Below are 26,414 nucleotides of genomic sequence, written 5' to 3'. Positions count from 1 at the left end.
AGTATGTCTGGACTCTGTATCTATCAGTATGTCTGGACTCTGTATCTATCAGTATGTCTGGACTCTGTATCTAGCAGTATGTCTGGACTCTGTATCTATCAGTATGTCTGGACTCTGTATCTATCAGTATGTCTGGACTCTGTATCCATCAGTATGTCTGGACTCTGTATCTATCTCCTTTGTTAGCCAGAGTTCCCTCTGTATAGTATAGAAGACTGGAACACTCAGAGGACTTATATAGGTTAACGCAGACATTCTCTTTCTCACTCACACACACACACACACACACAATCCATTCTTTACCAGAGACTTCACACCCCTCTTTGTTGTCAGAGTAAACCCTTTAGTCAGGCGTTTGGCTGCGGTGAGTATGTAAGCCATAAAGACACTGTACTGAAGATGCTGTGTACGGTGGTACGGTGACAGTAGAGTGTCTGTTGGCTGTGGAAGCGTATACTGTAAATAAAACCTCTTTGTGTGACTTCCTGTAGCCAAAGACCTGCACTAAATCCATTGTCAGAGGATTAAATGTTTTCTTTGTGCCTTTAACTTATTAATCAACAAGCATGCGTATTTTTTATTGGATTTTATTTTTTATTCATAACTTTAACAATATTTGTTTTTTTATATAAACAAAGGAACAGTTGTGTGTTCAAACCTGGGGAAGGAGGAAGTAAAAGGGGGAGGAGCTATACTATCGGTTGTAATATTCGACTCGTTCTTAGAGAGACTTCCTGCAGAGCAGTGGTTTTTCTAGCCTCTCCTCGGTGACCCCCTGATGTTTTACAATGTTTGTGTAGCTCTGAACTATCTCACCTGATCCACCTGATCAAGGGCTTGGTGATTTAGCTGACGAGTTGAATCAGGTGCTCTGGAATAGATCCAAAAATGTGGATGGCTTGGTGTCCCGAGGAGATGACAAATCCCTGCTATAAGGCAGGATGTAGGGAAACTCAGCCTGTTATAAAGTCAAACACTATCTGTTACCAGAGCCTCCTGGCTGTAGAAAAACTAGCTCTCCAAGATGATTGGCTGTAGGGACACTCAGCTTGTTATAAAGTCAAACACGATCTGTTACCAGAGCCTCCAAAGTCCCTTTATTTCATGTTTAATGTTCTGAGGCTGGTTCTCCATAGTGACGGGACAAAGGAATTTGTCTGTGGCCTGAGATTTACAAGGGGCGTGAGGGGTCATAAAACCCCCCACATATTCAGACCCACACATCTCTCCTCCTCTGTTGGGGTTGAGAGATAATCTGTAGGGTTGTGGTCTCCTGTAACCTGACTTGATCAAGACAGTCATGACACCAATGACAGGTCATTGTTAAAAAATAGAAAAGAGTAGAGGGCCTAGAGAGCTGCCCTGCAGTACACCACACTTTACATGTTTGACATTAGAGAAGCTTCCATTAAAGAACACCCTCTGAGTTCTATTAGATAGATATCCCTGAATCCTCTATATGGCTGAAGGTTGAAAAGCCGTTGACACAAGTTTTCTCACAGGTTTTCTCAACAACAAGTTATGGTCAGTAATATCAAAGCATTGACATATTTTTAGTTATTTATTTTTTATTTCACCTTTATTTAACCACTACATCTCAATAGAAAACCATCTAAACTACATCACAATAGAAAACCATCTAAACTACATCTCAATAGAAAACCATCTAAACTACATCTCAATAGAAAACCATCTAAACTACATCTCAATAGAAAACCATCTAAACTACATCCCAATAGAAAACCATCTAAACTACACCTCAATAGAAAACCATCTAAACTACATCTCAATAGAACTCAATAGAAAACCATCTAAACTACATCTCAATAGAAAACCATCTAAACTACATCTCACTAGAAAACCATCTAAACTACACCTCAATAGAAAACCATCTAAACTACATCTCAATAGAAAACCATCTAAACTACATCTCACTAGAAAACCATCTAAACTACATCTCACTAGAAAACCATCTAAACTACATCTCAATAGAAAACCATCTAAACTACATCTCACTAGAAAACCATCTAAACTACATCTCAATAGAAAACCATCTAAACTACATCTCAATAGAAAACCATCTAAACTACATCTCACTAGAAAACCATCTAAACTACACCTCAATAGAAAACCATCTAAACTACATCTCAATAGAAAACCATCTAAACTACATCTCAATAGAAAACCATCTAAACTACATCTCAATAGAAAACCATCTAAACTACATCCCAATAGAAAACCATCTAAACTACATCTCAATAGAAAACCATCTAAACTACATCTCACTAGAAAACCATCTAAACTACACCTCAATAGAAAACCATCTAAACTACATCTCAATAGAAAACCATCTAAACTACATCTCAATAGAAAACCATCTAAACTACATCTCAATAGAAAACCATCTAAACTACATCTCAATAGAAAACCGTCTAAACTACATCTGAATAGAAAACCATCTAAACTACATCTCAATAGAACACCATCTAAACTACATCTCAATAGAAAACCATCTAAACTACATCTCAATAGAAAACCGTCTAAACTACATCTGAATAGAAAACCATCTAAACTACATCTCAATAGAACTCAATAGAAAACCATCTAAACTACATCTCAATAGAAAACCATCTAAACTACACCTCAATAGAAAACCATCTAAACTACATCTCACTAGAAAACCATCTAAACTACATCCCAATAGAAAACCATCTAAACTACATCCCAATAGAAAACCATCTAAACTACATCTCAATAGAAAACCATCTAAACTACATCTCAATAGAAAACCATCTAAACTACATCTCAATAGAACTCAATAGAAAACCGTCTAAACTACATCTCAATAGAAAACCGTCTAAACTACATCTCAATAGAAAACCATCTAAACTACATCTCAATAGAACTCAATAGAAAACCGTCTAAACTACATCTCAATAGAAAACCGTCTAAACTACATCCCAATAGAAAACCATCTAAACTACATCTCAATAGAAAACCATCTAAACTACATCTCAATAGAACTCAATAGAAAACCATCTAAACTACATCTCAATAGAAAACCATCTAAACTACATCTCAATAGAACTCAATAGAAAACCGTCTAAACTACATCTCAATAGAAAACCATCTAAACTACATCTCAATAGAAAACCGTCTAAACTACATCTCAATAGAAAACCATCTAAACTACATCTCAATAGAAAACCATCTAAACTACATCTCAATAGAAAACCATCTAAACTACATCTCACTACATCTCAATAGAAAACCATCTAAACTACATCTCACTACATCTCAATAGAACACCATCTAAACTACATCTCAATAGAACACCATCTAAACTACATCTCACTACATCTCAATAGAAAACCATCTAAACTACATCTCAATAGAAAACCGTCTAAACTACATCTCAATAGAACACCATCTAAACTACATCTCACTACATCTCAATAGAAAACCATCTAAACTACATCTCAATAGAAAACCGTCTAAACTACATCTCAATAGAAAACCATCTAAACTACATCTCAATAGAAAACCATCTAAACTACATCTCAATAGAACTCAATAGAAAACCGTCTAAACTACATCTCAATAGAACACCATCTAAACTACATCTCACTACATCTCAATAGAAAACATCTAAACTACATCTCAATAGAACACCATCTAAACTACATCTCACTACATCTCAATAGAAAACCATCTAAACTACATCTCAATAGAACACCATCTAAACTACATCACAATAGAAAACCATCTAAACTACATCTCACTAGAAAACCATCTAAACTACATCTCATTAGAAAACCATCTCAACTACATCTCACTAGAAAACCATCTAAACTACATCTCATTAGAAAACCATCTAAACTACATCTCAATAGAAAACCATCTAAATTACATCTCAATAGAAAATCATCTAAACTACATCTCAATAGAACTCAATAGAAAACCATCTAAACTACATCTCAATAGAAAATCATCTAAATTACATCTCAATAGAAAATCATCTAAACTACATCTCAATAGAACTCAATAGAAAACCATCTAAACTACATCTCAATAGAAAACCATCTAAACTACATCTCACTAGAAAACCATCTAAACTACATCTCATTAGAAAACCATCTCAACTACATCTCACTAGAAAACCATCTAAACTACATCTCATTAGAAAACCATCTAAACTACATCTCAATAGAAAACCATCTAAATTACATCTCACTAGAAAACCATTTAAACTACATCTCAATAGAACTCAATAGAAAACCATCTAAACTACATCTCAATAGAAAACCATCTAAACTACATCTCAATAGAACTCAATAGAAAACCATCTAAACTACATCTTAATAGAAAACCATCTAAACTACATCTCAATAGAAAACCATCTAAACTACATCTCAATAGAAAACCATCTAAACTACATCTCAATAGACCTCAATAGAAAACCATCTAAACTACATCTCAATAGAAAACCATCTAAACTACATCTCAATAGAAAACCATCTAAACTACATCTCAATAGACCTCAATAGAAAACCATCTAAACTACATCTCAATAGACCTCAATAGAAAACCATCTAAACTACATCACATTAGAAAACCATATATTTTTTAATTGATTTCACCTTTATTTAACCAGGTAGGCAAGTTGAGAAGTTCTCATTTGCAACTGCTACCTGGCCAAGATAAAGCATAGCAATTCGACACTTACAACAACAGAGTTACACATGGAATAAACAAAACATACAGTCAATAATACAGTAGAACAAAAGAAAACAAAATGTCTATATACAGTGAGTGCAATAGAGGTAAGTTAAGGAAATAAATAGGCCATGGTGGCGAAGAAATTACAATATAGTAATTAAACACTGGAATGGTAGATGTGCAGAAGATGAATGTGCAAGTAGAGATACTGGGGGTGCAAAGGAGCAAGATAAATAAATAAATACAGTATGGGGATGAGGTAGTTGGATGGGCTGTTTACAGATGGGCTATGTACAGGTGCAGTGACCTGTGAGCTGCTCTGACAGCTGGTGCCTAAAGCTAGTGAGGGAGATATGAGTCTCCAGCTTCAGAGATTTTTGCAGTTCGTTCCAGTCATTGGCAGCAGAGAACTAGAAAGGAAAGACGACCAAAGGAGGAATTGGCTTTGGGGGTGACCAGTGAGATATACATGCTGGAGCGCGTGCTACGAGTGGGTGCTGCTATGGTGACCAGTGAGCTGAGATAAGGTGGGGCTTTACCTAGCAGAGACTTGTAGATAACCTGTAGCCAGTGGGTTTGGCGACGAGTATGAAGCGAGGGCCAACCAACGAGAGCGTACAGTTCGCAATGGTGGGTAGAATATGGGGCGTTGGTGACAACACGGATGGCACTGTGATAGACTGCATCCAGTTTACTGAGTAGGGTGTTAGAGGCTATTTTGTAAATGACATCACCGAAGTCTAAGATCGGTAGGATGGTCAGTTTTACGAGGGTAAGTTTGGCAGCATGAGTGAAGGATGCTTTGTTGCCGAAATAGGAAGCCAATTCTAGATTTAACTTTGGATTGGAGATGTTTGATGTGAGTCTGGAAAGAGAGTTTACAGTCTAACCAGACACCCAGGTATTTGTAGTTGTCCACGTATTCTAAGTCAGAGCCGTCCAGATCTAACAGTACAGGTCCCACAATCTTCTCATTATCGATTTCTTTCAACCAATCATCAGTCATGTGTGTCAGTACCATACACATTGAGTGCTCTTCTCTATCAGCATGCTTTAAGTCTTGTTCATTTTGAAAGAAATAACATTGAATTTGGTCCAACACCATTTTTCCCAACAGTTTGCTAAGAGCTGGCAGCAAGCTGATAAGTTTGCTCTTAGAACCAGTAAAGGCAGCTGTACCACTCTTGGGTGGTGGAATGACTTTGGCTTCCCTCCAGGCCTGAGGACAAAGACTCTTTCCTCTTGGCTCAGATTAAAGATATGACAGATAGGAGTGACTATAGAGTCAGCTACCATCCTCGGTAGGTTTCCATCTAAATTGTCAATGTCAGGAGCTTTGTCATTATTGATCAATAAATAAAATAATCAACCTCTCCCACAGCAACTTTACAACATTAAAATATGCAAAGCTTTTCTTTCGTCATTTTTATTTTTTATGCATGAATATGAAGGCTCGCTGTTCGTTGTCGGCATTTCCTGCCTACATTTTCCCACGTTGCCAATGAAGTAATCATTAAAATAATTGGCCACATCAAATGGTTTTGTGACGAATAAGCCATCTGATTCGCTGAAAAGATGTAGTTGAATTTTTTGTCTTTCTGCCCATAATGTCATTTAAAGTTCTCCTAAGTTTTTTTCCATCATTCTTTATAGCATTGATCTTAGGCTTCATAATACAGTCTCTTCTTCTTCTTTGTTGAGTTTCGTCACATCATTTCTCCATTTGCACTCAGTCAGCCAGTCAGATGTACAGCCAGACTTATTAGCCACTTCCTGTTGCCTCATTTTGGGGCGGCAGGGTAGCCTAGTGGTTAGAGTGTGGAGGCGGCAGGGTAGCCTCGTGGTTAGAGCGTAGAGGCGGCAGGGTAGCCTAGTGGTTAGAGCGTAGAGGCGGCAGGGTAGCCTAGTGGTTAGAGTGTAGAGGTGGCAGGGTAGCCTAGTGGTTAGAGTGTAGAGGCGGCAGGGTAGCCTAGTGGTTAGAGTGTAGAGGCGGCAGGGTAGCCTAGTGGTTAGAGTGTAGAGGCGGCAGGGTAGCCTAGTGGTTAGAGTGTAGAGGCGGCAGGGTAGCCTAGTGGTTAGAGTGTAGAGGCGGCAGGGTGACCTAGTGGTTAGAGTGTAGAGGGGGCAGGGTAGCCTAGTGGTTAGAGCGTAGAGGCGGCAGGGTAGCCTAGTGGTTAGAGTGTAGAGGCGGCAGGGTAGCCTAGTGGTTAGAGTGTAGAGGCGGCAGGGTAGCCTAGTGGTTAGAGTGTAGAGGCGGCAGGGTAGCCTAGTGGTTAGAGTGTAGAGGCGGCAGGGTAGCCTAGTGGTTAGAGTGTAGAGGCGGCAGGGTAGCCTAGTGGTTAGAGTGTAGAGGCGGCAGGGTAGCCTAGTGGTTAGAGCGTTGGACTAGTAACCGGAAGGTTGCAAGTTCAAACCCCCGAGCTGACAAGGTACAAATCTGTCGTTCTGCCCCTGAACAGGCAGTTAACCCACTGTTCCTAGGCCGTCATTGAAAATAAGAGTTTGTTCTTAACTGACTTGCTTAGTTAAATAAAGGTAAAATAAAAAATAAAAATTCTTACAATTATATAGGTTTGTTCAATTCCTCATCAATCCATGGAGCCTTAACGGTTTTCTACCAGGAAGTGAATTAACAGGTGCATGTTTATCAGTACGTGGCTCTTTAGACACTGTTCGATGGTGTCATGTTGTTGTACTGTGTATTGAATCACTTGACCGAGGTATTACTAGGTGGTCACATGTTGTGATGTTGACAATGTGTGTCTTTGCATGTGCTCTCTCATAGCATCATAAAGGCTAGACTCAGACAATTACTGGCTTTTTATTTATTCATTTATTTAACCTTTATTTAACTAGGCTAGTCAGTTATGAATAAATTATTATTTTACAATGACGGCCTACCCCGGCCAAACCCTCCCCTAACCCGGATGACGCTGGGCCAATAGTGCGTCGCCCTGGCTTCCTACCAACCTGCCTGCCTACTTTTACACTCTCTATCAGTCCCGTGTCAGTCCTGTGTCAGTCTTGTGTCAGTCCCGTGTCAGTCCTGTGTCAGTCTTGTGTCAGTCCCGTGCCAGTCCCGCGTCAGTCCAGTGCCAGTCCCGTGTCAGTCAGTGTCAGTCCCGCGTCAGTCTAGTGTCAGTCCCGCATCAGTCCCGCATCAGTCCCGTGTCAGTCCCGCGTCAGTCAGTGCCAGTCCCGTGTCAGTCCCGCGTCAGTCCCGTGTCAGTCCTGTGTCAGTTCCGCGTCAGTCCCAGTCCCGTGTCAGTTCCGCGTCAGTCCCGTGTCAGTCCCGTGTCAGTCCTGTGCCAGTCCCGTGCCAGTCCCACGTCAGTCCAGTCCCGTGTCAGTCCCGCGTCAGTCCCGCGTCAGTCCCACGTCAGTCCCGTGCCAGTCCCACGTCAGTCCCGTGCCAGTCCCGCGTCAGTCCCGTGCCAGTCCCGTGTCAGTCCCGTGTCAGTCCCGTGTACTCTTAGTTTTGCTGTGTCATGTAAAGGTGCAGTGTGATAACAGAAGAGAAACACACAGTGTGTCTAGAGAGTAGGAGCATGGGGCGGTGAGGTGACTATGGCAACCTGGCCTTCTACATTCTACCGGGGTTTTAATGAACACGACCATGTTTCCTTGGCTTTCTCAGCAGGCGTGGGTTCTAAAGACACACACACACACACACACAAACACAAACAAATACACTCCCCCACACACACACAAACATACAAACAAGTACACCCCCACACACACACACCATGACTTACTCTGAGTTCGGACGTAATTAACAGTTCCAGTGTCTACCTGACACCAGTAGGAGAGGAATGTTATGGAGTATAATATACCACCTGACACCAGTAGGAGGGGAATGTTATGGAGTATAATATACCACCTGACACCAGTAGGAGAGGAATGTTATGGAGTATAATATACCACCTGACACCAGTAGGAGGGGAATGTTATGGAGTATAATATACCACCTGACACCAGTAGGAGGGGAATGTTATGGAGTATAATATACCACATGACACCAGTAGGAGAGGAATGTTATGGAGTATAATATACCACCTGACACCAGTAGGAGGGGAATGTTATGGAGTATAATATACCACCTGACACCAGTAGGAGAGGAATGTTATGGACTATAATATACCACCTGACACCAGTAGGAGAGGAATGTTATGGAGTATAATATACCACCTGACACCAGTAGGAGGGGAATGTTATGGAGTATAATATACTACCTGACACCAGTAGGAGGGGAATGTTATGGAGTATAATATACCACCTGACACCAGTAGGAGAGGAATGTTATGGAGTATAATATACCACCTGACACCAGTAGGAGAGGAATGTTATGGAGTATAATATACCACCTGACACCAGTAGGAGGGGAATGTTATGGAGTATAATATACCACCTGACACCAGTAGGAGGGGAATGTTATGGAGTATAATATACCATCTGACACCAGTAGGAGAGGAATGTTATGGAGTATAATATACCACCTGACACCAGTAGGAGAGGAATGTTATGGAGTATAATATACCACCTGACACCAGTAGGAGAGGAATGTTATGGGGTATAATATACCACCTGACACCAGTAGGAGGGGAATGTTATGGAGTATAATATACCACCTGACACCAGTAGGAGGGGAATGTTATGGAGTATAATATACCATCTGACACCAGTAGGAGAGGAATGTTATGGAGTATAATATACCACCTGACACCAGTAGGAGAGGAATGTTATGGAGTATAATATACCACCTGACACCAGTAGGAGAGGAATGTTATGGAGTATAATATACCACCTGACACCAGTAGGAGAGGAATGTTATGGAGTATAATATACCACCTGACACCAGTAGGAGGGGAATGTTATGGAGTATAATATACCACCTGACACCAGTAGGAGAGGAATGTTATGGAGTATAATATACCACCTGACACCAGTAGGAGAGGAATGTTATGGAGTATAATATACCACCTGACACCAGTAGGAGAGGAATGTTATGGAGTATAATATACCACCTGACACCAGTAGGAGAGGAATGTTATGGAGTATAATATACCACCTGACACCAGTAGGAGAGGAATGTTATGGAGTATAATATACCACCTGACACCAGTAGGAGAGGAATGTTATGGAGTATAATATACCACCTGACACCAGTAGGAGAGGAATGTTATGGAGTATAATATACCACCTGACACCAGTAGGAGAGGAATGTTATGGAGTATAATATACCACCTGACACCAGTAGGAGAGGAATGTTATGGAGTATAATATACTACCTGACACCAGTAGGAGAGGAATGTTTTGGAGTATAATATACCACCTGACACCAGTAGGAGAGGAATGTTATGGAGTATAATATACCACCTGACACCAGTAGGAGGGGAATGTTATGGAGTATAATATACCACCTGACACCAGTAGGAGAGGAATGTTATGGAGTATAATATACCACCTGACACCAGTAGGAGAGGAATGTTATGGAGTTTTGTTGTGTTGTGGTCCCTTACTTGCCGTGTGTGTGTGTGTGTGTGTGTGTGTGTGTGTGTGTGTGTGTGTGTGTGTGTGTGTGTGTGTGTGTGTGTTTTCAAACCCCTTTAGATGACCGTTGTGATCATTGTGTGTTTCCAGATCCCTTACCTAGCTGATGGAGTTCGTATCCATGGAGAGAAAGTGACTGAGGCTCTGAGGCCTTTCCATGACCGCCTGGAGGCCTGCTTCAAACAGCTCAGAGAGAAAGTGGAGAAACAGTACGGAGTCAAGACACTGGTAATATCTCTCTCCTGTGCTCTCTCCACCTCTCTTCTCCTCCTCTCGTCTCCTCTCTCCTGTGCTCTCTCCTCCTCTCTCCGCCTCTCTCCTCCTCTCTTCTCCTCCTCTCTCCACCTCTCTTCTCCTCCTCTTTTCTCCTCCTCTCTCCTCCTCTCTCTCCTCCTTTCCTCTCCTCTCTTCTTCTCTCTCCTTCTCTCTCCTCCTCTCTCCACCTCTCTTCTCCTCCTCTCTCCTATATTCTCTCTCCTCCTCTCCTCTCTTCTTCTCTCTCCTCCTCTCTTCTCCTCTCTTCTCCTCTTCTCCTCTTGTCTCCTCTCTCCTATGCACTCTTCAACTCTCTCCTCTTCTCCTCTCTTCTCCTCTCTCCTATGCTCTCGTCTCGTCTCTTATCCGCTCTCCTTTCTTCTCTTCTCATCTCTCCTTTCTTCTCTTCTCATCTCTCCTCTTCTCCCTTCTCCTCCTCTCTTCTCTGCTCTCCTCTCTTCTCATCTCTCCTTTCTTCCTCTCTACTTCTTCTCTTTCTCTGTCCTAATTCCTCCTCTCATCTCATCCTACTCTCTCCTACTCATTTTAAATTGACATGTTAGTAATTTAGCAGACACTCTTAGCCAGAGCCACTTACAGTTAGTGCATTCATCTCCAGATAGCTTGGTGGAACAACCACATATCACAGTTAGTGCATTCATCTTAAGGTAGCTTGGTGAGACAACCACATATCACAGGCATAGAAAGTAGATTTTCCCTCAATAACGTAGCTGTCAGTAGAGTCCGAGCTGTCAGTAGAGTCCGAGCTGTCAGTAGAGTCCGAGCTGTCAGTAGAGTCCGAGCTGTCAGTAGAGTCCGAGCTGTCAGTAGAGTCAGAGCTGTCAGTAGAGTCCGAGCTGTCAGTAGAGTCCGAGCTGTCAGTAGAGTCCGAGCTGTCAGTAGAGTCCGAGCTGTCAGTAGAGTCCGAGCTGTCAGTAGAGTCCGAGCTGTCAGTAGAGTCAGAGCTGTCAGTAGAGTCAGAGCTGTCAGAGCTGTCAGTAGAGTACGAGCTGTCAGTAGAGTCCGAGCTGTCAGTAGAGTCCGAGCTGTCAGTAGAGTCCGAGCTGTCAGAGCTGTCAGTAAAGTCCGAGCTGTCAGTAGAGTCCGAGCTGTCAGTAGAGTCCGAGCTGTCAGTAGAGTCCGAGCTGTCAGAAGAGTCGGAGCTGTCAGTAGAGTCGGAGCTGTCAGTAGAGTCGGAGCTGTCAGTAGAGTCGGAGCTGTCAGTAGAGTCGGAGCTGTCAGTAGAGTCGGAGCTGTCAGTAGAGTCGGAGCTGTCAGTAGAGTCGGAGCTGTCAGTAGAGTCGGAGCTGTCAGTAGAGTCGGAGCTGTCAGTAGAGTCCGAGCTGTCAGAAGAGTCGGAGCTGTCAGTAGAGTCGGAGCTGTCAGTAGAGTCGGAGCTGTCAGTAGAGTCGGAGCTGTCAGTAGAGTCGGAGCTGTCAGTAGAGTCGGAGCTGTCAGTAGAGTCGGAGCTGTCAGTAGAGTCGGAGCTGTCAGTAGAGTCGGAGCTGTCAGTAGAGTCGGAGCTGTCAGTAGAGTCGGAGCTGTCAGAAGAGTCGGAGCTGTCAGAAGAGTCGGAGCTGTCAGAAGAGTCGGAGCTGTCAGAAGAGTCGGAGCTGTCAGAAGAGTCGGAGCTGTCAGAAGAGTCGGAGCTGTCAGTAGAGTCGGAGCTGTCAGTAGAGTCGGAGCTGTCAGTAGAGTCGGAGCTGTCAGTAGAGTCGGAGCTGTCAGTAGAGTCGGAGCTGTCAGTAGAGTCGGAGCTGTCAGTAGAGTCGGAGCTGTCAGTAGAGTCGGAGCTGTCAGTAGAGTCGGAGCTGTCAGTAGAGTCGGAGCTGTCAGTAGAGTCCGAGCTGTCAGTAGAGTCCGAGCTGTCAGTAGAGTCCGAGCTAGAAGGGGTGGGGAGGCTCAAGTGAAAGGAGGATTATTTAAGATACTATTTGGAGAGGTCGGGTTTCAGATGTTTTCAGAAGATGGGCAGGGACTCTGCTGTCTGAGCTTCAGGGGGAAGCTGGTTCCGCCATTGGGGTGCCAGGACAGAGAAGAGCTTGGACTGGGCTGAGTGGGAGCTGCCCTCCCGTAGGGGTGGGAGGGCCTAGAGCCCAGAGGTGGCAGATAGAGTGTTGAGTTTGAGCAGAGCCTGAAGGTAGGGGGGGGGGGGGAGAGCTGCCCTCCCGTAGGGGTGGGAGGACCTAGAGACCAGAGGTGGCAGATAGAGTGTTGAGTTTGAGCAGAGCCTGAAGATAGGGAGGGAGAGCTGCCCTCCCGTAGGGGTGGGAGGGCCTAGAGACCAGAGGTGGCAGATAGAGTGTTCGGGGTGTTGAGTTTGAGCAGAGCCTGAAGGTAGGGGGGGGGGGGGAGAGCTGCCCTCCCGTAGGGGTGGGAGGACCTAGAGACCAGAGGTGGCAGATAGAGTGTTGAGTTTGAGCAGAGCCTGAAGATAGGGAGGGAGAGCTGCCCTCCCGTAGGGGTGGGAGGGCCTAGAGACCAGAGGTGGCAGATAGAGTGTTCGGGGTGTTGAGTTTGAGCAGAGCCTGAAGGTAGGGGGGGGGGGGGAGAGCTGCCCTCCCGTAGGGGTGGGAGGACCTAGAGACCAGAGGTGGCAGATAGAGTGTTGAGTTTGAGCAGAGCCTGAAGATAGGGAGGGAGAGCTGCCCTCCCGTAGGGGTGGGAGGGCCTAGAGACCAGAGGTGGCAGATAGAGTGTTCGGGGTGTTGAGTTTGAGCAGAGCCTGAAGGTAGGGAGGGAGAGCTGCCCTCCCATAGGGGTGGGAGGGCCTAGAGACCAGAGGTGGCAGATAGAGTGTTGAGTTTGAGCAGAGCCTGAAGATAGGGAGGAGCAGTTCCTCTTGAGCTACTTCTTCTCTCTCCTCTCCTGTTGTTGGCCCATTAAAAAGTGTCGCTGGATTTATTTCCTCGAACAAACTTTTATGCCATCACCTGCAGTGTTGTCAAAATGATGGGCAAAATGAGGATTATTTTACACCAACATTTTATGTGATACCATGGTGTTGTTGTTGACGCATGGAGAGAACAGAACAGACAGACCGTGGCTCAGTATTTCCTTAACTCTCCATCTCCCCAAGTACAGACATGATATTTGTGGTCTTCCTGAACAACACTCTATTGTGTCCTGTTCTCTCATAGTCATTCCTACTGTAGCTGGGACACAATGCTGCTGGCAGTGTTACCTGCCAGACCCTGGGTCAGTTCAGTATGGAAGAGCACACACCCCATTCATAGTCATTCTTACTGTAGCTGGGACACAATGCTGCTGACAGTGTTACCTGCCAGACCCTGGGTCAGTTCCGTATGGAAGAGCACACACCCCATTCAGAGTCATTCCTACTGTAGCTGGGACACAATGCTGCTGACAGTGTTACCTGCCAGACCCTGGGTCAGTTCAGTATGGAGGAGCGCACACACACTGAATCACCCCTAGACATGGATAGATGTATAGATAGATGCTATTAACTAACACTGATGGGAGGAGGAGGGTATTGATCACTCAAAGATAGGAGGAGGAGGAGGGTATTGATCACTCAAAGATAGGAGGAGGAGGGTATTGATCACTCAAAGATAGGAGGAGGGTATTGATCACTCAAAGATAGGAGGAGGAGGGTATTGATCACTCAAAGATAGGAGGAGGGTATTGATCACTCAAAGATAGGAGGAGGAGGGTATTGATCACTCAAAGATAGGAGGAGGAGGGTATTGATCACTCAAAGATAGGAGGAGGAGGAGGGTATTGATCACTCAAATATAGGAGGAGGAGGAGGGTATTGATCACTCAAAGATAGGAGGGTATTGATCACTCAAAGATAGGAGGAGGAGGAGGGTATTGATCACTCAAAGATAGGATGAGGGGGAGGGTATTGATCACTCAAAGATAGGAGGAGGGTATTGATCACAAATATAGGAGGAGGAGGAGGGTATTGATCACACAAATATAGGAGGAGGAGGAGGGTATTGATCACACAAAGATAGGAGGAGGAGGAGGGTATTGATCACACAAAGATAGGAGGGGGAGGGTATTGATCACTCAAAGATAGGAGGAGGAGGGTATTGATCACTCAAAGATAGGAGGAGGAGAATTTACATGGTATAAATTCACGAGGTGGACTATCATCACTGCTGCTGCCTCGCGTGGTGCATGCGCGTGGTGCATGCGCGTGGTGCATGCGCGTGTGTGTGTGCGTGTGTGTGTGTGTGTGTGTGTGCACGGCAATAATGAATATGCTGTAAGGACAAAACAGCACAGCCATAGCACAACAGACAAGGCTGACAGCAGCCCAGGACTGTCTCAAGGAACTACGGCCCCAGGAACAGAACTTTGTTATAGCCAGATTTTATAGTCAGGACTCTACTACTCACTTCCAATGTTAAATGTAGCTAAATAATCTCTCTCTCTCTGTCTCTCTGTCTCTGTCTCTCTTTCTCTCTCTGTCTCTCTCTCTCTCTCTCTCTGTCTCTCTCTCTGTCTCTCTCTCTGTCTCTCCCTCTCTCTCTCTCTCTCTGTGTCTCTCTGTCGGTCTCTCTCTCTGTCTCTCTCTGTCTCTCTCTCTGTCTCTGTCTCTCTCTCTTTCTCTCTCTGTCTCTGTCTCTCTCTCTCTCTCTGTGTCTGTCTCTCTCTCTCTCTGTCTCTCTGTCTCTCTCTCTCTCTCTCTCTCTGTCTCTCTCTCTGTCTCTCTCTCTGTCATGTTGTCAGTGTGTTATTAAATAATGGTGTCCGTGGCACTAAACTGTGTTGTGTGTTTGTTTGTTTGTGCAGCCTGCGGTGGATGACAGACGTGGGACCCGTCCTCGCTCAATGCTGCGTTCCTTCACCATGCCCTCACAACAGAGACCACTCTCTGTGGCTTCAGTCAACTCCATCTCCTCTGACAACTCCCCCTCCAGACCTGGCTCAGACGGGTATGATACACACACAGAGAGACAGACACACACAGAGAGAGACACACACACACACACACACACACACAGAGAGACAGACACGTTTATTTGACAAATGGGGGCGTCCAGATAGAACCAGTAGAATGGGGACGTCCAGATAGAAACAGTAGAATGGGGACATCCAGATAGAAACAGTAGAATGGGGACGTCCAGATGGAAACAGTAGAATGGGGACGTCCAGATGGAAACAGTAGAATGGGGACGTCCAGATGGAACCAGTAGAATGGGGACGTCCAGATAGAACCAGTAGAATGGGGACGTTCAGATAGAACCAGTAGAATGGGGACGTCCAGATAGAACCAGTAGAATGGGGACGTCCAGATAGAACCAGTAGAATGGGGACGTCCAGATGGAACCAGTAGAATGGGGACGTCCAGATAGAACCAGTAGAATGGGGACGTCCAGATGGAACCAGTAGAATGGGGACGTCCAGATAGAACCAGTAGAATGGGGACGTCCAGATAGAACCAGTAGAATGGGGACGTCCAGATGGAACCAGTAGAATGGGGACGTCCAGATGGAACCAGTAGAATGGGGACGTCCAGATGGAAACAGTAGAATGGGGACGTCCAGATAGAACCAGTAGAATGGGGAAACCCCTCTCTGAATTTCTGAACACAGCGGTCAATAAGGACCAGACACAAAGATGCACATATGACTAATGGGGACGTCCAGATGGAAACAGTAGAATGGGGACGTCCAGATGGAACCAGTAGAATGGGGACGTCCAGATGGAACCAGTAGAATGGGGACGTCCAGATAGAACCAGTAGAATGGGGACGTCCAGATAGAACCAGTAGAATGGGGACGTCCAGATAGAACCAGTAGAATGGGGACGTCCAGATGGAACCAGTAGAATGGGGACGTCCAGATGGAAACAGTAGAATGGGGACGTCCAGATAGAACCAGTAGAATGGGGACGTCCAGATAGAACCAGTAGAATGGGGACGTCCAGATGGAAACAGTAGAATGGGGACGTCCAGATAGAACCAGTAGAATGGGGACGTCCAGATAGAACCAGTAGAATGGGGACGTCCAGATGGAAACAGTAGAATGGGGACGTCCAGATGGAACCAGTAGAATGGGGACGTCCAGATAGAACCAGTAGAATGGGGACGTCCAGATGGAACCAGTAGAATGGGGACATCCAGATAGAACCAGTAGAATGGGGACGTCCAGATGGAACCAGTAGAATGGGGACGTCCAGATGGAACCAGTAGAATGGGGATGTCCAGATGGAACCAGTAGAATGGGGACGTCCAGATGGAACCAGTAGAATGGGGACGTCCAGATGGAACCAGTAGAATGGGGACGTCCAGATGGAAACAGTAGAATGGGGACGTCCAGATGGAACCAGTAGAATGGGGACGTCCAGATAGAACCAGTAGAATGGGGACGTCCAGATAGAACCAGTAGAATGGGGACGTCCAGATAGAACCAGTAGAATGGGGACGTCCAGATAGAACCAGTAGAATGGGGACGTCCAGATAGAACCAGTAGAATGGGGACGTCCAGATAGAACCAGTAGAATGGGGACGTCCAGATGGAACCAGTAGAATGGGGACGTCCAGATGGAAACAGTAGAATGGGGACGTCCAGATAGAACCAGTAGAATGGGGACGTCCAGATAGAACCAGTAGAATGGGGACGTCCAGATAGAACCAGTAGAATGGGGACGTCCAGATAGAACCAGTAGAATGGGGACGTCCAGATAGAACCAGTAGAATGGGGACGTCCAGATAGAACCAGTAGAATGGGGACGTCCAGATAGAACCAGTAGAATGGGGACGTCCAGATAGAACCAGTAGAATGGGGACGTCCAGATAGAACCAGTAGAATGGGGACGTCCAGATGGAACCAGTAGAATGGGGACGTCCAGATGGAAACAGTAGAATGGGGACGTCCAGATAGAACCAGTAGAATGGGGACGTCCAGATAGAACCAGTAGAATGGGGACGTCCAGATAGAACCAGTAGAATGGGGACGTCCAGATGGAACCAGTAGAATGGGGACGTCCAGATGGAACCAGTAGAATGGGGACGTCCAGATGGAAACAGTAGAATGGGGACGTCCAGATAGAACCAGTAGAATGGGGACGTCCAGATAGAACCAGTAGAATGGGGACGTCCAGATAGAACCAGTAGAATGGGGACGTCCAGATAGAACCAGTAGAATGGGGACGTCCAGATAGAACCATTAGAATGGGGACGTCCAGATGGAACCAGTAGAATGGGGACGTCCAGATAGAACCAGTAGAATGGGGACGTCCAGATGGAACCAGTAGAATGGGGACGTCCAGATGGAACCAGTAGAATGGGGACGTCCAGATAGAACCAGTAGAATGGGGACGTCCAGATGGAACCAGTAGAATGGGGACGTCCAGATAGAACCAGTAGAATGGGGACGTCCAGATAGAACCAGTAGAATGGGGACGTCCAGATGGAACCAGTAGAATGGGGACGTCCAGATGGAACCAGTAGAATGGGGACGTCCAGATAGAACCAGTAGAATGGGGACGTCCAGATAGAACCAGTAGAATGGGGACTTCCAGATAGAACCAGTAGAATGGGGACGTCCAGATAGAACCAGTAGAATGGGGACGTCCAGATGGAACCAGTAGAATGGGGACGTCCAGATGGAACCAGTAGAATGGGGACGTCCAGATAGAACCAGTAGAATGGGGACGTCCAGATAGAACCAGTAGAATGGGGACGTCCAGATGGAACCAGTAGAATGGGGACGTCCAGATGGAACCAGTAGAATGGGGACGTCCAGATGGAAACAGTAGAATGGGGACGTCCAGATAGAACCAGTAGAATGGGGACACCCCTCTCTGAATTTCTGAACACAGCGGTCAATAAGGACCAGACACAAAGATGCACATATGACTAATGGGGACGTCCAGATGGAAACAGTAGAATGGGGACGTCCAGATGGAACCAGTAGAATGGGGACGTCCAGATGGAACCAGTAGAATGGGGACGTCCAGATAGAACCAGTAGAATGGGGACGTCCAGATAGAACCAGTAGAATGGGGATGTCCAGATAGAACCAGTAGAATGGGGACGTCCAGATGGAACCAGTAGAATGGGGACGTCCAGATGGAAACAGTAGAATGGGGACGTCCAGATAGAACCAGTAGAATGGGGACGTCCAGATAGAACCAGTAGAATGGGGACGTCCAGATAGAACCAGTAGAATGGGGACGTCCAGATAGAACCAGTAGAATGGGGACGTCCAGATAGAACCAGTAGAATGGGGACGTCCAGATAGAACCATTAGAATGGGGACGTCCAGATGGAACCAGTAGAATGGGGACGTCCAGATAGAACCAGTAGAATGGGGACGTCCAGATGGAACCAGTAGAATGGGGACGTCCAGATAGAACCAGTAGAATGGGGACGTCCAGATAGAACCAGTAGAATGGGGACGTCCAGATGGAACCAGTAGAATGGGGACGTCCAGATAGAACCAGTAGAATGGGGACGTCCAGATAGAACCAGTAGAATGGGGACGTCCAGATGGAACCAGTAGAATGGGGACGTCCAGATAGAACCAGTAGAATGGGGACGTCCAGATAGAACCAGTAGAATGGGGACGTCCAGATAGAACCAGTAGAATGGGGACGTCCAGATAGAACCAGTAGAATGGGGACGTCCAGATAGAACCAGTAGAATGGGGACGTCCAGATAGAACCAGTAGAATGGGGACGTCCAGATGGAACCAGTAGAATGGGGACGTCCAGATAGAACCAGTAGAATGGGGACGTCCAGATGGAACCAGTAGAATGGGGACGTCCAGATAGAACCAGTAGAATGGGGACGTCCAGATAGAACCAGTAGAATGGGGACGTCCAGATGGAACCAGTAGAATGGGGACGTCCAGATGGAACCAGTAGAATGGGGACGTCCAGATGGAAACAGTAGAATGGGGACGTCCAGATAGAACCAGTAGAATGGGGACACCCCTCTCTGAATTTCTGAACACAGCGGTCAATAAGGACCAGACACAAAGATGCACATATGACTAATGGGGACGTCCAGATGGAAACAGTAGAATGGGGACGTCCAGATGGAACCAGTAGAATGGGGACGTCCAGATGGAACCAGTAGAATGGGGACGTCCAGATAGAACCATTAGAATGGGGACGTCCAGATGGAACCAGTAGAATGGGGACGTCCAGATAGAACCAGTAGAATGGGGACGTCCAGATGGAACCAGTAGAATGGGGACGTCCAGATAGAACCAGTAGAATGGGGACGTCCAGATAGAACCAGTAGAATGGGGACGTCCAGATAGAACCAGTAGAATGGGGACGTCCAGATAGAACCAGTAGAATGGGGACGTCCAGATGGAACCAGTAGAATGGGGACGTCCAGATAGAACCAGTAGAATGGGGACGTCCAGATGGAACCAGTAGAATGGGGACGTCCAGATAGAACCAGTAGAATGGGGACGTCCAGATAGAACCAGTAGAATGGGGACGTCCAGATGGAACCAGTAGAATGGGGACGTCCAGATGGAACCAGTAGAATGGGGACGTCCGGATGGAAACAGTAGAATGGGGACGTCCAGATAGAACCAGTAGAATGGGGACACCCCTCTCTGAATTTCTGAACACAGCGGTCAATAAGGACCAGACACAAAGATGCACATATGACTAATGAGGACGTCCAGATGGAAACAGTAGAATGGGGACATCCAGATGGAACCAGTAGAATGGGGACGTCCAGATGGAACCAGTAGAATGGGGACGTCCAGATAGAACCAGTAGAATGGGGACGTCCAGATAGAACCAGTAGAATGGGGATGTCCAGATAGAACCAGTAGAATGGGGACGTCCAGATGGAACCAGTAGAATGGGGACGTCCAGATGGAACCAGTAGAATGGGGACGTCCAGATGGAAACAGTAGAATGGGGACGTCCAGATAGAACCAGTAGAATGGGGACGTCCAGATAGAACCAGTAGAATGGGGACGTCCAGATAGAACCAGTAGAATGGGGACGTCCAGATAGAACCAGTAGAATGGGGACGTCCAGATAGAACCAGTAGAATGGGGACGTCCAGATAGAACCAGTAGAATGGGGACGTCCAGATAGAACCATTAGAATGGGGACGTCCAGATGGAACCAGTAGAATGGGGACGTCCAGATAGAACCAGTAGAATGGGGACGTCCAGATGGAACCAGTAGAATGGGGACGTCCAGATAGGACCAGTAGAATGGGGACGTCCAGATAGAACCAGTAGAATGGGGACGTCCAGATGGAACCAGTAGAATGGGGACGTCCAGATAGAACCAGTAGAATGGGGACGTCCAGATAGAACCAGTAGAATGGGGACGTCCAGATGGAACCAGTAGAATGGGGACGTCCAGATAGAACCAGTAGAATGGGGACGTCCAGATAGAACCAGTAGAATGGGGACGTCCAGATAGAACCAGTAGAATGGGGACGTCCAGATAGAACCAGTAGAATGGGGACGTCCAGATAGAACCAGTAGAATGGGGACGTCCAGATGGAACCAGTAGAATGGGGACGTCCAGATAGAACCAGTAGAATGGGGACGTCCAGATGGAACCAGTAGAATGGGGACGTCCAGATAGAACCAGTAGAATGGGGACGTCCAGATAGAACCAGTAGAATGGGGACGTCCAGATGGAACCAGTAGAATGGGGACGTCCAGATGGAACCAGTAGAATGGGGACGTCCAGATGGAAACAGTAGAATGGGGACGTCCAGATAGAACCAGTAGAATGGGGACACCCCTCTCTGAATTTCTGAACACAGCGGTCAATAAGGACCAGACACAAAGATGCACACATGACTAATGGGGACGTCCAGATGGAAACAGTAGAATGGGGACGTCCAGATGGAACCAGTAGAATGGGGACGTCCAGATGGAACCAGTAGAATGGGGACGTCCAGATAGAACCAGTAGAATGGGGACGTCCAGATAGAACCAGTAGAATGGGGATGTCCAGATAGAACCAGTAGAATGGGGACGTCCAGATGGAACCAGTATAATGGGGACGTCCAGATGGAAACAGTAGAATGGGGACGTCCAGATAGAACCAGTAGAATGGGGACGTCCAGATAGAACCAGTAGAATGGGGACGTCCAGATGGAAACAGTAGAATGGGGACGTCCAGATAGAACCAGTAGAATGGGGACGTCCAGATAGAACCAGTAGAATGGGGACGTCCAGATGGAAACAGTAGAATGGGGACGTCCAGATGGAACCAGTAGAATGGGGACGTCCAGATAGAACCAGTAGAATGGGGACGTCCAGATGGAACCAGTAGAATGGGGACATCCAGATAGAACCAGTAGAATGGGGACGTCCAGATGGAACCAGTAGAATGGGGACGTCCAGATGGAACCAGTAGAATGGGGACGTCCAGATGGAACCAGTAGAATGGGGACGTCCAGATGGAACCAGTAGAATGGGGACGTCCAGATGGAACCAGTAGAATGGGGACGTCCAGATGGAAACAGTAGAATGGGGACGTCCAGATGGAACCAGTAGAATGGGGACGTCCAGATAGAACCAGTAGAATGGGGACGTCCAGATAGAACCAGTAGAATGGGGACGTCCAGATAGAACCAGTAGAATGGGGACGTCCAGATAGAACCAGTAGAATGGGGACGTCCAGATAGAACCAGTAGAATGGGGACGTCCAGATGGAACCAGTAGAATGGGGACGTCCAGATGGAAACAGTAGAATGGGGACGTCCAGATAGAACCAGTAGAATGGGGACGTCCAGATAGAACCAGTAGAATGGGGACGTCCAGATAGAACCAGTAGAATGGGGACGTCCAGATAGAACCAGTAGAATGGGGACGTCCAGATAGAACCAGTAGAATGGGGACGTCCAGATAGAACCAGTAGAATGGGGACGTCCAGATAGAACCAGTAGAATGGGGACGTCCAGATAGAACCAGTAGAATGGGGACGTCCAGATAGAACCAGTAGAATGGGGACGTCCAGATTGAACCAGTAGAATGGGGACACACCTCTCTGAATTTCTGAACACATCGTTCAATAAGGACCAGACACAAGGATGCCCATATGACTAATGGGGACGTCCAGATGCCCACATAACTAATGGGGACGTCCAGATGCCCATATGACTAATGGGGACGTCAGGAGAAAACACAGCTCTCAATAATCAATAATATACACAAACACACACTTATGTGATAAGATCCATTTTGAGTCTCAAGGCAAAGGGTCTGAATACTTATGTAAATAAGGTATTTCAGTTTTTTATTTTTAAATTAGCAAAAATAAAAATAAACTATTTTTACTTTGTCATTATGGGGTATTGTGTGTAGATCGCTGAAGTTTTTATTTAATTGAATTTGTTTTAGAATAAGGCTGTGTAACGTAACAATGTGGAAAAATCAAAGGGTCTGAATACTTTCCAAAGGCCCTGTATGTTCACTCCTTCTCCCTGTTGTCCTCTCCCTCCCAGCTTTGCCCTAGAGCCTCTCCTGCCAAAGAAGTTGCACTGCAAGTCCCAGGACAAGCTGGAGCGCGACGAGTCGGAGAGGGAGAGGAAGGACAAGAAGAAAGAGAAGAGGAACAGTAAACACCAGGAGATCTTTGACAAGGAGCTGAAGACCACCGACATCTCCCTGCAGCCCGCCGAGGCAGTCATACTGTCAGAGACGGTGAGGGGGGACTATCCCTGGCTCTGCTCCTCCTCCTCCCTCCTCCTCTCCTCCCTCCCTCCCTCCCTCCCTCCCTCCCTCCCTCCCTCCCTCCCTCCCTCCCTTCCCCCTCGTTCCTCTCCTCCCTCCTTCCCTCCCTCCCTCCACCCTACCTACCTCCCTCCCTCCCTCCACCCTGCCTCCCTCCTCCCCTTCCTCCCTCCACCCTGCCTCCCTCCTCCCCTTCCTACCTCTCTCCTCACCACATAATTATATCCCTCAGCTTCTCTCCTCCCTCCCTCCCTTAGCTCCTCTCCTCCCTCCCTCCTCTTCTCTTCATTACAGTAGCAGAGCACCAAAGCCCACTGCTCTGGCACTTCGGGATGAAGCCACCAGTCGGTAATTCAATTAAGAAAATAATCAGAGTGTGACCCCTAGATTCCCCAGGTGGTAGATCAGCCAGCCACTCGTCTGGCCCCTAGATTCCCCTGGTGGTAGATCAGTCAGCCAGCCAGTCATCTGGCCCCTAGATTCCCCTGGTGGTAGATCAGTCAGCCAGCCAGTCGCCTGGCCCCTAGATTCCCCTGGTGGTAGATCAGTCAGCCAGCCAGTCGCCTGGCCCCTAGATTCCCCTGGTGGTAGATCAGCCAGCCAGTCGTCTGGCCTCTAGATTCCCCTGGTGGTAGATCAGTCAGCCAGCCAGTCGTCTGGCCCCTAGATTCCCCTGGTGGTAGATCAGTCAGCCAGCCAGTCATCTGGCCCCTAGATTCCCCTGGTGGTAGATCAGTCAGCCAGCCAGTCATCTGGCCCCTAGATTCCCCTGGTGGTAGATCAGTCAGCCAGCCAGTCGCCTGGCCCCTAGATTCCCCTGGTGGTAGATCAGCCAGCCAGTCGTCTGGCCTCTAGATTCCCCTGGTGGTAGATCAGTCAGCCAGCCAGTCGTCTGGCCCCTAGATTCCCCTGGTGGTAGATCAGTCAGCCAGCCAGTCATCTGGCCCCTAGATTCCCCTGGTGGTAGATCAGTCAGCCAGCCAGTCATCTGGCCCCTAGATTCCCCTGGTGGTAGATCAGTCAGCTAGCCAGTCATCTGGCTCCTAGATTCCCCTGGTGGTAGATCAGTCAGCTAGCCAGTCGCCTGGCCCCTAGATTCCCCTGGTGGTAGATCAGCTAGCCAGTCATCTGGCCCCTAGATCCCCCTGGTGGTAGATCAGCCAGCCAGTCGTCTGGCCCCTAGATTCCCCTGGTGGTAGATCAGTCAGCCAGCCAGTCGCCTGGCCCCTAGATTCCCCTGGTGGTAGATCAGCTAGCCAGTCATCTGGCCCCTAGATCCCCCTGGTGGTAGATCAGCCAGCCAGTCGTCTGGCCCCTAGATTCCCCTGGTGGTAGATCAGTCAGCCAGCCAGTCATCTGGCCCCTATATTCCCCTGGTGGTAGATCAGTCAGCTAGCCAGTCGCCTGGCCCCTATATTCCCCTGGTGGTAGATCAGTCAGCTAGCCAGTCGTCTGGCCCCTAGATTCCCCTGGTGGTAGATCAGTCAGCTAGCCAGTCGCCTGGCCCCTAGATTCCCCTGGTGGTAGATCAGCCAGCCAGGCGCCTGGCCCCTGATAGAGCTTCTTCCTCGGGGCCTGAGAAGAGAGGAGAGATGACTCTTTAATTCAACGTCATTGGCACAGGGAAGAGGCTAACAGCTGTAAGCTGTACTGTCTCCGTTAAATAAATCCACTCTAAGCATCACCCTGTTGTTGACTGACTTTGAGTTTTACAGCGGGGTTGAATGACAAATTAACTTGTGAATCAACAGCTGATTGTCTACAATATATATATAATATATATATGTGTGGAGCCCTTTAAAACTTCTTCACAATACAGATTTAAATTATACCCTACCATGTGAAACCAATATTGAGGCACTAACCACAAATAAGATGCAGTAAGCTGACAGTAAACGTGAGTTTCAATCTATACCCAGCTTTAGAAATACAAATAGCCTCTGTACATATTTGCATGTTCAGAGAGGAATACGATGAGCCAATCCCGACGAGGATACGAAAGCAATTTTCACCCTAAATGGTATTTAATTGCTCTCTCGTTTGTTATTCTTCAGCTTAGACACAGTTGGCCTTTCAGTGCAGTACATTTAATTGGTTTTCTAGTGAGATGTAGTTTAGATGGTTTTCTATTGAGATGTAGTTTAGATGGTTTTCTATTGAGTTCTATTGAGATGTAGTTTAGATGGTTTTCTATTGAGTTCTATTGAGATGTAGTTTAGATGGTTTTCTATTGAGATGTAGTTTAGATGGTTTTCTATTGAGTTCTAGTGAGATGTAGTTTAGATGGTTTTCTATGGTGATGTAGTTTAGATGGTTTTCTATTGAGATGTAGTTTAGATGGTTTTCTATTGAGATGTAGTTTAGATGGTTTTCTATTGAGATGTAGTTTAGATGGTTTTCTATTGAGTTCTATTGAGATGTAGTTTAGATGGTTTTCTATTGTGATGTAGTTTAGATGGTTTTCTATTGAGATGTAGTTCAGATGGTTTTCCATTGAGATGTAGTTTAGATGGTTTTCTAATGAAATGTAGTTTAGATGGTTTTCTATTGAGATGTAGTTTAGATGGTTTTCTATTGAGATGTAGTTTAGATGGTTTTCTATTGAGGTCTATTGAGATGTAGTTTAGATGGTTTTCTATTGAGGTCTATTGAGATGTAGTTTAGATGGTTTTCTATTGAGATGTAGTTTAGATGGTTTTCTATTGAGTTCTATTGAGATGTAGTTTAGATGGTTTTCTATTGAGATGTAGTTTAGATGGTTTTCTATTGAGATGTAGTTTAGATGGTTTTCTATTGAGATGTAGTTTAGATGGTTTTCTATTGAGATGTAGTTTAGATGGTTTTCTAGTGAGATGTAGTTTAGATGGTTTTCTATTGAGGTGTAGTTTAGATGGTTTTCTATTGAGATGTAGTTTAGATGGTTTTCTATTGAGATGTAGTTTAGATGGTTTTCTATTGAGATGTAGTTTAGATGGTTTTCTATTGAGATGTAGTTTAGATGGTTTTCTATTGAGATGTAGTTTAGATGGTTTTCTATTGAGTTCTATTGAGATGTAGATTAGATGGTTTTCTATTGAGATGTAGTTTAGATGGTTTTCTATTGGGATGTAGTTTAGATGGTTTTCTATTGAGATGTAGTTTAGATGGTTTTCTATTGAGATGTAGTTTAGATGGTTTTCTATTGAGATGTAGTTTAGATGGTTTTCTATTGAGATGTAGTTTAGATGGTTTTCTATT

The 26,414-nt window shown here is 46.1% G+C and overlaps 1 protein-coding gene across 5 annotated transcripts in view; it reads left to right on the top strand.

Moving 5' to 3' along the window:
* The window catches only part of LOC110514830 (dedicator of cytokinesis protein 1), a 611,880-nt gene that overhangs the window by 555,617 nt on the left and 29,849 nt on the right, over positions 1–26,414 (top strand). For all 5 annotated transcript variants that reach the window (XM_090217799.1, XM_090217795.1, XM_090217797.1 and 2 more), the window contains exons 47-49: positions 10,360–10,497; positions 15,289–15,431; positions 22,949–23,147. In XM_090217799.1, the coding sequence (XP_090073925.1) occupies positions 10,360–10,497; positions 15,289–15,431; positions 22,949–23,147 (480 nt within the window). The remainder of the gene's footprint in view (positions 1–10,359; positions 10,498–15,288; positions 15,432–22,948; positions 23,148–26,414) is intronic.

This window comes from Oncorhynchus mykiss, chromosome 23, assembly GCF_057628025.1.
Source record: "Oncorhynchus mykiss isolate SJ-2025 chromosome 23, ASM5762802v1, whole genome shotgun sequence".
In the NCBI taxonomy this organism is placed as follows: Eukaryota; Metazoa; Chordata; class Actinopteri; order Salmoniformes; family Salmonidae; genus Oncorhynchus; species Oncorhynchus mykiss.
Note: the sequence above shows the minus strand (reverse complement) of the source record. Positions and strands in the feature narration are given on the sequence as shown.